We start from the raw sequence: 14,832 nt of genomic DNA, 5'->3' as shown, positions 1-14,832 counted from the left end.
ATATAATGATGGCATGGAGGAAGATGAGAATTTATCACTCAGAATATTGGCAGTAGATCTGGCGTACACAAAATACTTCATACAACATGCAATGCTAGACCTATTCAGAGTAGACTAATTGAACTTACTGGATGCAACTAACTTAAGTTCATTAATTTCAGTGGGTTTACTATGTGTAGGACTTGGTTGATCACAATTCCATATAAGTTCCGGAATTTATATTGTCTTTTGCCTCTAAAGGGCTTCTGCCGGATTCATGGAGGACAAGTCTATCAGTGGCTACTAGAAAGCCAGTGTGGTGTAGTGGTTAGAGTGCTGGACTATGACCTGGGAGACCAGAGTTTAAATCCCCACTTGGCCACGAAGCTCCCTGGTGACCTTGGGCCAGTCACTGCCTCTCAGCCTAACCTACCTCACAGGGTTGTTGTTGGGATACACAATAAATAAATAAATAAATACCCAAAATAGGTCAGTGGAGCTTCTATTAGTAGAGACGGTGTAGCTTGCATAACTGCTAGGCCCCTTTGAGGGGCAGCCTCCTACAATCATCTGGCTAGGAGACTGGACCAGAGTTGCACAATCTCTACACATATGACATGACAGAGGAGTATGAAATTATGCATGGTGTGGGGAAAGCCGATAGAGAGTTCTCATCTCTAACGATTTAGGAGATTCAGGACAGACAAAAAAGAAAGCGCTTCTTCACATAGCGCATAAACGATGGAATTTGCTCCCACATGATGCAGTGATGGCCAGCATCTTGGGCAGCTTTAGATGAGGAGCGGACAAATTCATGGAGCGTGAGGCTACCGGCCGCGATGGCTATGCTCTGCCTTCATCGTCCTCTGAATACCAGTTGCCGGAAACCCGCAGGCGGGGGGAGAGTTGGCCACTGTGTGTTGGCCACAGGCTGCTGGAGTCGATGGGCCATTGGCCTGATCCAGCAGCCAGGCTCTTCTGTTTAAATCCAACTGCCCTCGGTGGGACTTAAGTGGGAGGCACCCCTAGACCTATTTGGGACCCGGCTAAAAGGGCTGCACCAAGCGCAAGGAGGTCCTGGGGCTGAGGCAGGGGGTTCCTCTTTTTCGCCCGGGAGAAACCAGCAGCGGCTTCCCTGCCCGAGGCGCTCCTCTGCGGTGCTTTATGGACTTCTTCCACCGTTAGGCAGCAAGGAGCATTAAAGCGGAGAACGAGCATCAAGTCAAACCGCTTAATGACATTTTTTGTTGTGAAAAAAACGTTACTGCTAAAGCCGAGTTTTCGTTCTTTTATTGCATTTCTATCCCGCCTTCCCTCCCAGGAACTCAAGCACATACTCCTCCCCCCCATTTTAACTTCACAACAACCCTGTGAGGTAGATTAGGGCAAGAAAGAAAAAGTGGCAGGCCCAACCAAGGTCTCCCAGGAAGCTGGGGGGGGGGAGGAGAGAGACGGGCTCCGCGAGCTTAAATATTCCTCCACTCCGGCTGCATCATCTCTAAAGAGCCCCGCCCCGCCCTTGCAGGGATGCAAAAACAAATGCAATTTTCAAGAAAAGACACTTTTAAAAACAATAAATTGCAACCTTCCTCAGGGATATAAATGAGCGCCCGGCCCTCCAGTGGGCAGGCCGTGGTCCATGCCCAAACTACCCGCCAGCTGAAGCCGCACACGGGAATAATGGAGCACCGGGCCTTCGCGCTTGCGTTCTGCGGAAGCCGCTCTTTCTCTTGACCCCCCTCCGAATCCCTAGGTTCCAGCCGCTTCGTGATGGCGAAGCACGCTTGCGCGGACTGTGTAACCCTACCCACGGGCGTTGATTGGCTGCCGCGCGGCTGAGGTACGGCAGTATTCGCGTCGCTGTCGCGCGTCCCCGACCGTAAAGCGCGGGCGGGAAAACAAGGAAGGGAAGGGAGAAGGTCGCGCTCAAGTGGGGAAGCGGTGCAGGTGAGACGGCCTCTGAGCTGTTCCCGGGCTCGCCTCCCTCCTTTTGCCCTCTGCCGCTGGAGGCGGGCCGATGCATGCAAATGAGCCCCGGGTGGGTGGGGCGAGGCATGCAGATGAGGGTCCTGGAGGCGGGGCCTTTGTGTGCAAATTTGGACCCTGGGCGGGGTTAAGGCATATGTGCCCCAACGTGAGCAAAGTTCCTGCCCCCTTGCACGAGGATTCCTCTCGCGCTCCCACACAACCTGGAATAATCCAGGCCTACCTTGCAGGATTGTTGTTCCTGGACATAACTGGAGAGCTTGTAGTGCTCATAAATCCCTCTTTGAAGGTAAAGTTGGGATTTTGTTTTTAACTGTTAGATGTTTCAGTGTCCTGGTGGTGGACTAAGACTGGGGAAAGACCCTGGTTCAAATCTCCCCTGCTGTGAAGCCCACTTTGGGCCACTCATGATCCCTCAGCCACAGGGACCACAGGGAAGTTGTGAGAATAAAAGGGGAGGAGGTCCATGTATTGTTGTTGTCTTGTGAGTAACAGTCTTGAACTCTTTTGAGGAAAGGTGGGACATTGAGCTTGTCTTCCAGTTACTGTATAGAATTGTAGAGTAGGAACCAACCTCAAAGATCATCTAGTCCAACCTGCATGCTGATGCAGGAAATCTGTTGCTATAAGCATCACTGATAGGCAGGCACCCATCCAGACTTTGCTTAAAATATCTCTTATCTTCCCAGGCAGTTTGTTCAACTGTTAAACATCTTGTGCTGCCAGAAAGTTCTTCCTAGTAATTAGCTGAAATCCCCTATCTTGTAATTCAAACTTGTTGGTTGGTCTGGAAATACAGCAGATATAATTTTGCTTCATCACATATGTCACAGTCCGTCAAACATTTGAAGATGCCTGGCCTATTACCTCATTATCATCCCTTCTCCAGGCTAAACATACCCAGCTCCTCCAGCCTTTCCTCATACGATCTTGAACATCTTTGTTCCCCTTCCTCTGAAGATGTTCTTTATATTCATTTATTGTTTTTGGTTGCTCTACTCTGAATCTTTTCCAGCTGATCAGCAGTCCGCTTTGTGCTCTGGATGTGGTCACAGCAGTAGTGGAAAGAGGGGGTAAGTTTATTTCTTGGACCCAAGTGAATGACACTCCCAGTGGCATAACCTGACGTGAAATTGTGTCAGAGCACAATGGCTTGCTGTGATGTGACGTGTGTGGTCTGTGGTGTAATTTCTTACGTGGAGCAGAAAGAGTCAGTTTGTGTAAGATGATACTGGGCTGGCTGGCTGTTGCTTGTCAAGCTGCCTTCTGCTCCTTTGATGGGCTGCAGTCTCCTGCTGTCTTTTATGTTCCTCATTTTGGTAGAGTTGCAGTTTTGCTCTAACTCAGTGGATCTCAATCTTTTTCCCCCAGGGACCACTTGAAAATATAAGTCATATAGTAAGTGGTCTTCACAGACATGCCACAGACCACCTGAATGAAGTTTGCAGACCACAGTTTGAGAATCCATGCTGTAGCTAGTTCTCCCCATTCCCTTTTTTAACAATACATACAGTGCTTTTGCCTTTCAGATATTGTAGAATATGTTGCTTATTTCAGTTTATGACTTCCTGATAGCCTAGTTAAGTTTTAAGTAAGCACAAGTAGTTTTTTATTCACTTGTGCAATGAAAAATAATTTTCATATTAAAGACTTATATTGTTATTTGTCAGAATTTTCTTATTATCCTTTACTGTTCAAGTGCTGGGTAATAATGGTTTGGTATTTTCAGTATTATTTATTTATTTATATCCCACTTTTCCTCCCAGTAGGAGTCCAGGGTAGCAGGAGCCCTTGTGCTATTAAAAAGCACAAGTACTATACTGTGATGTAGCCAGTTAATTCATGGACCATAGCAACACATAATTTCCCCCGTCTCCCAGCACCACCAAAAAACCTGACATTTTGTTTGCGTGCTATTGGTGTAAAATTCATATTCAGTTTTTGATGTTGGACAATTCTGCATTTGAGCAGAGTTGGGACTCACTGCTAGTTATTCTGTTAATTAGGGAATTGCAAAAAACAGTAATAATATTCCATCCACCACTGGTTTTTTTCTCTCTGTTTTTCAGTGATTTTTAATATTTGAGAGAATGTCCTTTGCAATTTAATTCAATCTTTTGTAGCAGGCAGGACCTGAAAACATATCTGTCTAAGGCTAGAGTAGGGACGGGATCTGTTGGCTGGTGCCAGTTTGAAAGCATTTTATTGACCCAACTGGCTGGCATCAATTCAAGTTTGTTCTTTATCGGCTAGCCGCTGCTTTTCCCAATCTTTGGGTTTTTTTGTTTGGAAAAATAGTGATATTAATATCAATATTTTTAAAGGAAATATCAATATTTGTAAAGAAAATCTCAATAAATTATCATTCTGAAAATCAATGTTTTAGAGGTGTTTTTTTTAAAGTAAGGTTTCAAAAATATCCATAGAAATTCACTACATTAAAATCTGATCCTCAACAATTGAAAATAAATTACTTAATAGAAAATTTGGTACCAAATCCAAGTTGGGCAGAATTCTTACACATCCCAAGGTTAGGGACAGCTTTTGTCTGTCAAGGTTCACAGAACCTGGCTAGAGGAACTTTTGGTCAATGTAAGTTATCTCCTTATAGGTCAATGCTGGCTGATGTAATTTTAGTCCACTATGTGTTTTCCAAGACTGATTGTGGATAATAATGTTTTTTTCCAGAAGCAGCAGCTGTGAGGATTCATCTGTGGGGCCTGGGGGAGAGCTGAAGGACTCTCATCAAGATGTTCCTCCGGCTGCTGTCAGATGTCCGGTGGCAAAGAGCCAGGCCAAGATGGAGGAGCATGACCAGCTCCCGGCACAGTAGTACAGGTGGAGCAGAACCTCACCTGACCCCTCTGCCAGCACACGCCCAGGTGGTTATCTGTGGGGGTGGAATCATGGGTACATCAGTGGCATATCACCTCTCCAAACTAGGGTGGAAGGACATCGTCTTACTGGAGCAGGGCAGGTAAATACATTTTTTTAGTTGCAACAGAAAATGGTAAAGTGTTTGACATAGCAAATAACACTGTGTTGGTCTTCGGGAACTGGACAAAAACCTCTTGTTCCAGAAAGTCTTGTAACAAATGTAAAGTGTCCGCACACCTGCCAGCTGACTAACTGTGGGACCCAAGCTGAGAACTGAGCTACACGTTCAGAAAGAAGCATTTGTGTTTTCTAGAACTGTACCACTTCAGGTTCGGATCAATATTCAGATCTTTCCTCTACTTAAGAAAAGAACAAAAAATCCCTCCTGCAGGTAGGAACCTGGCATGGGGAGGAGACCTTTGGGCTTAGCTAGAACCTTTTTCTGACGTGCTCATTTTCCACAGTGGTTCTTGCACCATTATTTCTGCTGTATACCTGACAGTTTTCTGGTGTGACATCTTATTGTTGGTATTTGCTTCAGACTGCCTCATCTCTCCCTTTCAGGGGAAAGGGAAATTTGTGGCCATCCCGTTGTTGTTGGACTCCATTTCCCATCAGCCCCAGGCAGCACGGCCAACGGTTGGGATGATGTGAGGGGCACTCCCAATAACATCGGGAGGGCCACAGGTTTCATTTAAAACTTTATTTTTCTCTTTTCCTTGTTCCCCTTTGCCTTGACATCTTATCTCTTGTTTTCAGTTTCCTTTACCTTTTGCTTCTCTCTGTAATGAGGCTATCTTAGAAAACTGCTTGGAAACTGCAGTTAATTGAAAATGCAGCCGCTAGGCTATTAATGGGGACCAAATGTTGGGAACGCGTTAGGCTGGCCATTAAGGAGTAGCATTGGCTTCTGTTCTGTTTTTGAGCACAATTCAACATGGTGCTGGTGCTTTCCTTTAAAGCCCTTCATGGCTTGGGACCTGTGTACCTGAAGGAGCACCAGTTCTTGCATAAACCGGCCCCTGTGTTGGTGGCATGTGGGGAGGCTGCTCCTCTGGGTGCCCCACCTTGAGGTGGGGCAGGTGGTGACCCTGGGAGAGAGCCTTCTTGGCAGTTGCATTCTACTTATAGAATCTCCCCACTCTCCAGGGAGGCTCACTTGGTGCCCACTTTGCTGTCTTTAGGGGGCAAAGTGAAGACCTTTTCATACTCTTGGGCTTTTCCGGTTCTGTTTGAACTTGGTTTAATGGCTGTTTCTTAATTGTGATAAAGTTATTCTACTTTATTCTACTGATTTATATACTGATTTACAGTTTTTATGCTTTGCTTGCAAACTGACTTGGGAACCACATGCCAACAGCAATGGGTGATATAGAAATGCTCCAAATAAATACGAATAAATTGGAGGTTGAGCCAAATAAATGCCTTACAGAAAAGGTGGGTTTTGAGGAGGGATTTGAAGGGAGCATTGTGGAGGGATTCTGGGAAGAGGTCATAGGCATAAGGTGTAGAAAAAGAAAAAAAAGGAGTCACTTGAGGGAGCAGATGGCTGAAGGTAGTGAAGCTTATTCCAGCCCTAGCCAAACCTTCAACATACCCTTCTCGCTCAGAAGCTGGAGTGCTGACATTCCTGAGTTTTGTTCCTGAGCAGTTGGAATGTTTATAAAATTCCATACCATTACACCAGCTTATACTCATATAAGAGGTTTCACCGCCACAAGCACAGTACAATATTGATTGTGAGTCAGGATTTCTATAGAATTTCCCCATATTTAGTCATAACATCATAGAATGTGGACTCATTAACCTCTATATTTTTGCATTTGTAATCAGGGTAGTTAAACATACTTATGAATGCAGTGGAAGCTATAATCTCTGTTGGTTTCATACATGGATTCCTGGGGTGGCAGTTATTCCAGATTGATTAACTTTGAGTACATTGGTGTGATCTAGCCTCTGTGACAACAGAATACCCAAGGGTGATCTAAACCAAGTACTAGAGCTATGTCTTAAAAGTACCCCCAATAGTTGCCTGCTCAGTGTTTCTTTTAAAGCCCCTGAGGAAGGGCAATTGACAGCCATGGCTATTTTTATTTCTGTTTTGGAGCAGGAGGTGCTTGATTCTATTATTATTATTATTATTATTATTATTATTATTATTTGATTTATATCCCGCCCTTCCTCCCAGCAGGAACCCAGGGCGGCAAACAAAAGCACCAAAAACATTAAAACATTATAAAAACAAACTTTAAAACACATTAAAACAAAACATCTTCAAAAATGTTACTTTAAAAAAGCTTTCGAAACATCTAAGATTAAAAACATTTTAAAAAGGTATTAAAAAGCAATTCTAACACAGACGCAGACTGGGATAGGCCTCAACTTAAAAGGCTTGTTGAAAGAGGAAGGTCTTCAATAGGTGCCGAAAAGATAGCAGAAATGGCGCCTGCCTAGTATTCAAGGGGAGGGAATTCCACAGGGTAGGTGCCGCCATAGTAGAGGAAAAAGCACGAGCATTTCTTGTTTGGTAAATAACTCCTGGCAGAGCATGATGGGCATTAGAGGACAGCATTGTGTCTGAGTTTAGTATTTGGAGCTATCAGGAATGAGAAAAGCCCTGCCAGAAACCAGCTGCTTGCTTTAGGTTTCCATTGCAAAGTCATGCTGTACGGAACCTGGGTGTTGGCACTGCCTGTCAGTGGCATGCAAGGGCAAGTGCTTGCCCTTCGCTTGGCTCTCGCTGCTCTGGTGTTCCTTGGTGGCGGAATGGCCTCCTTGTGACATATGGAAAGGAAGGGAACGTGTGCCTCTCGTCAGCGTACAGCTAAAAATATTCCCTGCAGCAGGACAGCTTGGTGGCACACTCGGCTGTGTTGGCTCACCATTCAAATTCTTTTTCTCAGACCCCACCCTCTGTGAAAGTAACACAGGTGTGCACACATTTGCTGCGTCTGGGTTACTCCTTCTGAGGTGCAAATTTTGATTTTGCCGTGTGCTGGGAATAGCATGGTGGAAGGCAAGCATGGGGCTGGGACCAGAGGGAATGGGGGTCCACTGAATGACATGCTGCTGCACTTGAAATAAATTTAGCACTTCACATGGAATTAGAAAAGAAGCCCCCCCTTTAAGACTCCCAACCTAAATAAGCATGCAATGTTCCTGGCCGTCTCCAAATTATTAGCTGTGAGAGTAGATGATTGTTTTCCATGTTTTGATATGTTTCTAGTTAACGCTTCTATTTTATTTTTTTTACTGTATTGTTCTATCACTGATGTATTTGCCACCTGGACTCTTTTGAGGGAGGAAAGTGGGTTATAAATTTAATAAAGAGGTCGGGTTGGGAGGACTTGAGAGGACGATTATCCCACATATCCAAATGCAGAGTTATAAAGGTTGGTGCCTTCCTAAAAGGGAATAACGGTGGCAAGTTTCCCAACAGAAGCCAACCTGAAGAAGCAAAGCCTTTCCATTGTCTCTTCTGACCCTGGCAGTTGATGTATTCAGGTCCAGGCTCCTCCCTCTAGGAGAAGGGCTAGAAATGTTGGGATCACATACACTGGTGTGGTCATGTGATCCAGGCAGGTAGCATGCCTTGGCTTGTCCAGGCCTTGCTGGTCCATGACCCCTTCCAAAAGCCCAGTATGCAGGCCGTGCCTTCTGCATAATACTTCCTGGGGTGAAGTGAGGGTGGGGTTCTCCTAGAGGAAAAGGACTTGGCTTTCTCCAGGATGCCTCTCTTAATCCCCACTGAGTGCTGCAAGTGTCCTAACCAGGGGGACAAGAAAACGCCCTTCCGGGTGCGCTTATGGAGACTTAGAGAGGACAGGACGCTGCAAGTTACAAAATGGCACACTCTTGACCAGTAGAAAGCCCTGCCTGGCTCTTCTCTTTTCTGCCTCCCATCCCTACCCAGCTCCCTAGCACTTTTTCTAACCAGAGACGTGAGGAATTGGATCTGGGGCCACCTGCACATAAAGGTCCCAAGTTCACTCTCTGGCTTCTTTGGAAAGAGTTGGGAGAAAAGCCCGTCTGAGACCCTGGAGCACCACTGCTGGTCAGTGTTGACAAGAGAGATGGGCCAATTGGTCTGTCCTCTGACCCGTGACCCCTCCCCTGGTGTCAGCTGTGCTAGGGTGTTTCCAGAGTTTTCACAGCCTTCCTGGGTTTTCGTCTTTCAGGCTAGCAGCTGGCTCCACAAGATTTTGCGCAGGCGTTGTCAGCACAGTGCGGCACCTGTCCATCGAGCTGAAGATGGCCGACTACTCAAACAAGCTGTATCAGCAACTCGAGCAAGAGACTGGGATAAAGACTGGTAAGGAGGGGAGGATCCGACGCCTGCCGGGACTTGGGCTGCTTGGAGTAAAGGTGATCCGATGCAGAAAGCGTCTTGGTCTGAGTGCAGCTGATTTTCTTGACTATTTACACTCTCGTGAAGGGTCCCTGCATGTTTTGCATACGTTTAAGCTTTAATTGTAGTGACGGTGTGAAGATGATTGTGTTATTACCATTTACCTTTGTTGTGAAGGGTCTTTTTTGCATTTAAGCTCTAATTGAATTGCCACAGATTATACTTTTTGCATTCCATCGCCATTTAACTCCAACCTTTACATTTCCCCCCTTTATATATGTATATACCTGAAAATTGAGGAATGCATCCATGCGTCTGCTGAAAAGTGCTCTAGTCAACAAAAGCTTGTGTCATCATAAATTTGATAGTCTTTAAGTTGCCACAAGACTCTCTGTAGCTTTTGCTGCAACAGTCTAACATGGCTACCCCTCTGGAAACTGTGACTCGTAGTGACAGGCCTCCAGGATTTGGGGAGTCCATCAGCAAGGCACCCACAGCTGAACAGTTCATGTTCTCAGGGATGCCTCTTCTTGGTAATGCCTAAACAGCTTCCTCTCCCACATGGAGAATCAAGGTCTGCAAGTACTGAAGCCGGCTTTCTCTTAGAATTGCCAGTATTTGTTACTACAGTCGAATCCTACCCTCCTCCAGGGAGTACAGGGCATTTTCCAGTACCGTTTCCCCCCCAGTTTATCTCTGCCATATCGTTGTGAGGCTGAGGACTGATTGGCTGAAGGTCACTCCTCCGACCTTCACAGCCAGGATGGGAAGCCAGACCTTCCAGAGTAGGTTGAACACACTGTCCCATGACTAAGCACTCTGCCATTCTGGCCTTCCCCAGAAGGGTTGCAGATACTAACTGTAGCTTTTAGTTATCTGAAATGAGCCCTTTCTGGCTTCTGGACTGAATGCTTGTTCTTCTTCTAGGATATGTGAGGACTGGCTCTATCTCATTAGCTCAGACTCAGGACCGGCTGATTTCCCTGAAGCGCATAGCCTCGCGGCTCAAGTAAGTGTACGAGGGAGGAGGGGTGTTTTGATGTTTATTATTATTATTATTATTAATTCAATTTCTATCCTTCCCTTCCAAAAGGAGCCCAGAGCAGGAAACACATCATTAAAAACCATTTGGAAAACAGTGCATGGGCCAGGCTTTCTGGAGCAACTTATGACTGGCCTCTGCTGTGTACTCTCTGACAGGGTCATGGGGATCCCATGTGAGCTCATCTCGCCAAAGAGAGTGGCAGAGCTCCACCCGCTTATCAACATCCATGACTTGGTGGGGGCCATGTACGTCCCAGAGGATGCTGTCGTGTCATCTGCTGACGTGAGCCTCGCTTTGGCCAGTGCTGCATCTTTGAATGGTACGGCCCTGCCACTTCTTTTTACCAAATGCACCGCTTGGGAAAAGCTAGTCGGAGAGGCACTAGCAGGCAGGGAGAGATGCTGTCTTGTGTTCTGCTCTTGTTGCACTTTTAATTTATAAAGTACTGCATGGCCTTTAGTGTGTGCAGCCTTCCCAAACCTGGTGCCCTCCAGATATTTTAGACTACAGCCATGCTGGATGCAGCTGATAGGAGTTCTAGTCAAAAACATCTGGAGGGCACCAGGTTGGGGGAAATTGCTGTGTGAAGTAGGTCTCTGTTCCCATTTTTCAGATGGGGGAACTGAGAATGAGGGCAGAGCTACATGTTGTTGGGAATGCAGGCTGCTGCAAAAAGCGGCCGCTCCATGTCAAGATCTTCCCTGTAACCTCTTAAGTGGAGGGGCCATACATGAGAGGCAGAGCGCATATTTTGCACGCAGAAGGTCCCAGGTCCAGTTCCTGGCACCTCCAGTTAAACGGATCAGATCGTTGGTGTTGGGGAAAGTGCTTTCTTTGCCCAGCATCTTTAGAGCAACTGCCAGCCAGAGTAGACAGTGCTGCAACTGGATGGGCAAAGATCCTGGTATAAGGCAGCCCCCTACATCCCTGTGTCCAGTCCAAGTGTCCCCTGTGTCCTGATGTCCTTCCCTACCCCTCCTCTATATCAGTGGCTGCTGTTGGTGAGGGGAAGCGATTTAGCTCAGCGCCAGAGCACCTGCTTTGCATGCAGAAGGTCCCAGGTTCAGTTCCTGCCAGCATCTCCGAGTAGGGCTGGGAGACGCCCTTGCCTGAACCCTGGAGAGCCACTGCTAGGACTGAGCTAGATGGAACAAAACCTTCCCTCGGTGTAAGGCAGCTTCCTGTGTTCCTGGAAAATGCCCATCATAATGGCCTCAGGTCAGGCTGAGCTAGGCACCAAAGAGGGTGAGGGGAGAGCTCAACCTGGCACTCCTCTTTTGGGTAGTATCACTCTGCTCTTTGTAACATGTGAGTCTGCTTTAAAGCCACAGCGCTACGCAACCCTTACTTGGCGTGTCAGTCTCACTGAATTCAGCAAGGCTGCTGAGTAGATTCATAGAAACCATTTGCAAGAAAGAATGATTGACCCCAAACCATGCAGTGAATCCATGGCAGAGTTCTCCAAGTGTACTTTTAAATCCACTGCGCAACACTCAGTCTCAGTTTACTAGAATGATCTTGCACGGTCTAGTTCTTTTTACTTACTTGTTTGTGTGTTAGCTAGATTTATATCCCACCCTTCCTCCCAGTAGGATTTTTACCAGAACCCTTGTGGTCCATTGATGGGTCTTAAATGTACAAAGCAACGCTGTATACTTTGGACCTCTTAACTGTTAAGATGGTGCTGACCTGTGCTCCGTTAGCCTTGGAACACGCGCCTGAAGCTGCCTTAATCCCAAGTTGGGCCACTGCTCCGTGAAGCCCGGTGTTGCCCCTTTCCATGGGAAGGGGCAACCTGGTGCCCCCTAGATGGGTTGGAACGCAACAGCTCTCAGCTTCCTTGACAATGATCATAGTCAATTCATTTATACACCACAGTTTCCACAAATACTTCCGTGCTCAAAGTGGTTCACATAAAAAAAAGACAATACATTATAACAAGTACAATAACACTGCAAACAGCACATACCAAAACCCCCCCAACAATTACAGTTCATTTAACATACATCAACATTTAAATGAGCATGAAGCTCACCAGTAGGTCAAGTAAAAATGCCCAGTAACTCCATATCCAGAAGTATCCCCAAAGCTGATGACGTTAGTACCTAGTTTACCCCCCCCCCCAATTTTTAAATCTCCATCCAAAAGGCCAGAAGCTCCCCTTGGAGTTAACCTGGAAGCAATTGGCCTTGCTGGGTGGGGCAGGTGGGAGTGGAACTTCTGACATGCCTGCAGTGCAGTGGGCTGCCTGTCCTTGGCCTGTTCTGACAAGTAGCTGCTCTCTAGGGCAGCTGGATATTTTTGAACTGGAAGATGCCAGAGCTTGAACCCATGCACAAAATGTGTGCTTGCACACCGAGCCACGGCTGCTTCCCAAGTGAAAACGCTTGAGGACGTAAGTAGTTGGTTTTTCTGAGTCAGAGAAAGGTAGACTTAGTCCAGCATTCTTTACAAGCACCCCATCAGAAACGGGGCAGTGTCCCACTGTCAGCATCCCACTCTGCCTTCTGTCCACCCCTGCTTTAAGGCCATTTGTCTTACATTGGTTTCTTCTGGGGTGCAGCTCTTAGCTTGGTCATTGAGCATGTTGGCACAGTCGTGACTCTAATTTGTGCTCCTTGTGGTGAGTCGTAGAACAGAGTTGGAGGGGGCCTAAAGGTTCCACTTTGGCCAGGGCCAGGCAGGGTCCAGGAGAGGTACCAGATCCAATGGATCTACTCTGCAAGCAGGTTTTCTTTGGAGGGGGCAGCTTCTGACTCCCTTTTCCACCTTCTCTGCCCAGGTGTCCAGATCCACGAGCGAACAAGCGTTATCCATGTCTTAGGCCAGAAGGGCTGTGTGGCTGGAGTGGAGACCGACAGAGGACTGATTGAGTGCCAGTATTTTGTGAACTGTGCTGGGCAGGTCAGGCGCCAATGGTTTTGCGTGGGTGCTGTTGCCAGGGGGTGCTGTGGGTCAGCGAAGGCTGTGAATGAACTCAGATGATGTTTCTCCTTGACGAGGTTCTGGGGAAGACCTTCCAAATTAGCCAACAGTTGTTCTCTTGAGCAGCCATGTCTCCGTGTTGTGTTGGAGAAGGGCAGGAAGCTATAAGGCCCTCATGCAGCCTTTGCCAACCTGGTGCCCTTCAGATGGATTGCGTTTGGAGGGCACGCAGTTGGCAAAGGCTGCATTAGGGCCCCTTGACCCTTCTCAGCTGGCCATCTTGCTTGCCTATCCCCTTTCCTGCAGCTTATCCGGCGCACGATCCTGTTGAGCAAGGCTGTGGTGCAACCTGCCCTCTGCTCAAGTGCTAACTTCCTTGCCTTGGTTTCAGTGGGCTTACGAGCTGGGTCTTTCCAACGAGCAGCCGGTCAGCATCCCGCTGCATGCGTGTGAGCACTTCTACCTCCTGACCCGTCCCTTGAAGACGCCGCTGGAGAGCAGCACACCAAGTGAGGACCCTCCTTCTGCACACGCAGGCTCCTTCCTCGAGTCTGCGTGGGACCTTTTGGCTTCTGTGCCGGTGCTTGGAGCCACAGCTCAGTCGCAGAGCAGGCGCTCTGGGCGCAGAAGTCTCCCGCTGAATGGCAGGGGAGGCCTTTGGCTGTGAGGGAGAGAGCTGGTGCCAGTCGGTCAGGCGACAGTATTAGGCCAGACTGGCCCATGGATGTCAGGCTCATTGTCAGGAAGACGGGGAGGGAGAGAACGAATGAATGAAGAAGTGCCAGGTGGAAAAGTTGTGCTCTGTAGTTCTCTCTCAGCACCTGTGGAGTGGCTTGCTGGGTGATTCTGAAGTAGTCTCTGTAAGCCAGGGGTGGGGAAACCCTTTTATTTTCAGCGTGAGGGCCGCATTCTCTTCTGGGAGCCGCATACTGATGGTGAGAGTGGCCAAAGTGGCCATGGCCAGACACATACCATCCAGGTAAGTGAGAGGTATCCATATAGTTCAAGGATACATTCCAGCTAAGGAATACAACTAGAGGGGGGCACATCAGTGAGGGGTGTGACCTGGGCAGGCCGTGACCTGGGCAGGCCTGAGGGCCAGATGCAGAGGGCTGGAGGGCTGTGTTTCGCCCCCAGGCCTGAGGTTCCCCGCCCTTGTTGTAAGCAGAGGATGGTGAATGCCTTTGGGAGCAGCAGCAGACAGCGGAGGAAGTATCAGGGCTGGCCAATGTCCTGCTCAGATGCCGCATTCTCTCAGCGTTCAAAATGAAGCATTTTGCCAGTCGCTTGCAAACAGCCCCCCTTCCCTCGTCTTACCCTCTCCCCCATGGCAAGCTATGCCTCCCCAAAACAGCCAGGAGCTGGGCTGGCCCCTCCCCTCCCCCAGAGTTTTCAGGCATTGTTCCCTGACTTTGAGCTTGCAGGGAGCCTTCCGCATGTATCCAAATGATAGTTTCTTCCCCTTCCTCTCCCCCCCCCCGCCATAGCCATCGTGGACCCCGATGGGAGGATCTACATTCGCAGCTGGCAGGGGGGCATACTTTCAGGTGGCTTTGAGAAGAATCCCAAGCCGATCTTCACGGAGGGCCGGAACCAGCTGGAGATCCAGAACTTGCAGGAGGACTGGGATCACTTTGGTACGCTGGTTGGTGGTGGGCCTCTCGGGACTGTC

The 14,832-nt window shown here is 47.9% G+C and overlaps 1 protein-coding gene across 2 annotated transcripts in view; it reads left to right on the top strand.

The window, feature by feature from the left end:
- Nucleotides 1-1,845: 1,845 nt before the first annotated feature.
- The window catches only part of PDPR (pyruvate dehydrogenase phosphatase regulatory subunit), a 35,356-nt gene continuing 22,369 nt past the window's right edge, over nt 1,846-14,832 (top strand). Inside the window, exons 1-9 of one of the 2 annotated variants that reach the window (XM_061593997.1) lie at nt 1,846-1,926; nt 2,981-3,038; nt 4,654-4,942; nt 9,021-9,154; nt 10,118-10,199; nt 10,391-10,554; nt 13,018-13,139; nt 13,552-13,669; nt 14,648-14,797. In XM_061593997.1, the coding sequence (XP_061449981.1) occupies nt 4,716-4,942; nt 9,021-9,154; nt 10,118-10,199; nt 10,391-10,554; nt 13,018-13,139; nt 13,552-13,669; nt 14,648-14,797 (997 nt within the window). In that variant the 5' untranslated portion in view covers nt 1,846-1,926; nt 2,981-3,038; nt 4,654-4,715. Of the gene's footprint in view, nt 1,927-2,005; nt 2,255-2,980; nt 3,039-4,653; nt 4,943-9,020; nt 9,155-10,117; nt 10,200-10,390; nt 10,555-13,017; nt 13,140-13,551; nt 13,670-14,647; nt 14,798-14,832 lie in introns of those variants that run through there. The other variant, XM_061593996.1, reaches the window with a different exon arrangement.

The sequence above is a fragment of the Rhineura floridana genome, chromosome 13, assembly GCF_030035675.1.
Source record: "Rhineura floridana isolate rRhiFlo1 chromosome 13, rRhiFlo1.hap2, whole genome shotgun sequence".
Taxonomy (NCBI): domain Eukaryota; kingdom Metazoa; phylum Chordata; class Lepidosauria; order Squamata; family Rhineuridae; genus Rhineura; species Rhineura floridana.
This window is presented reverse-complemented; position numbering and strand designations above follow the sequence as displayed.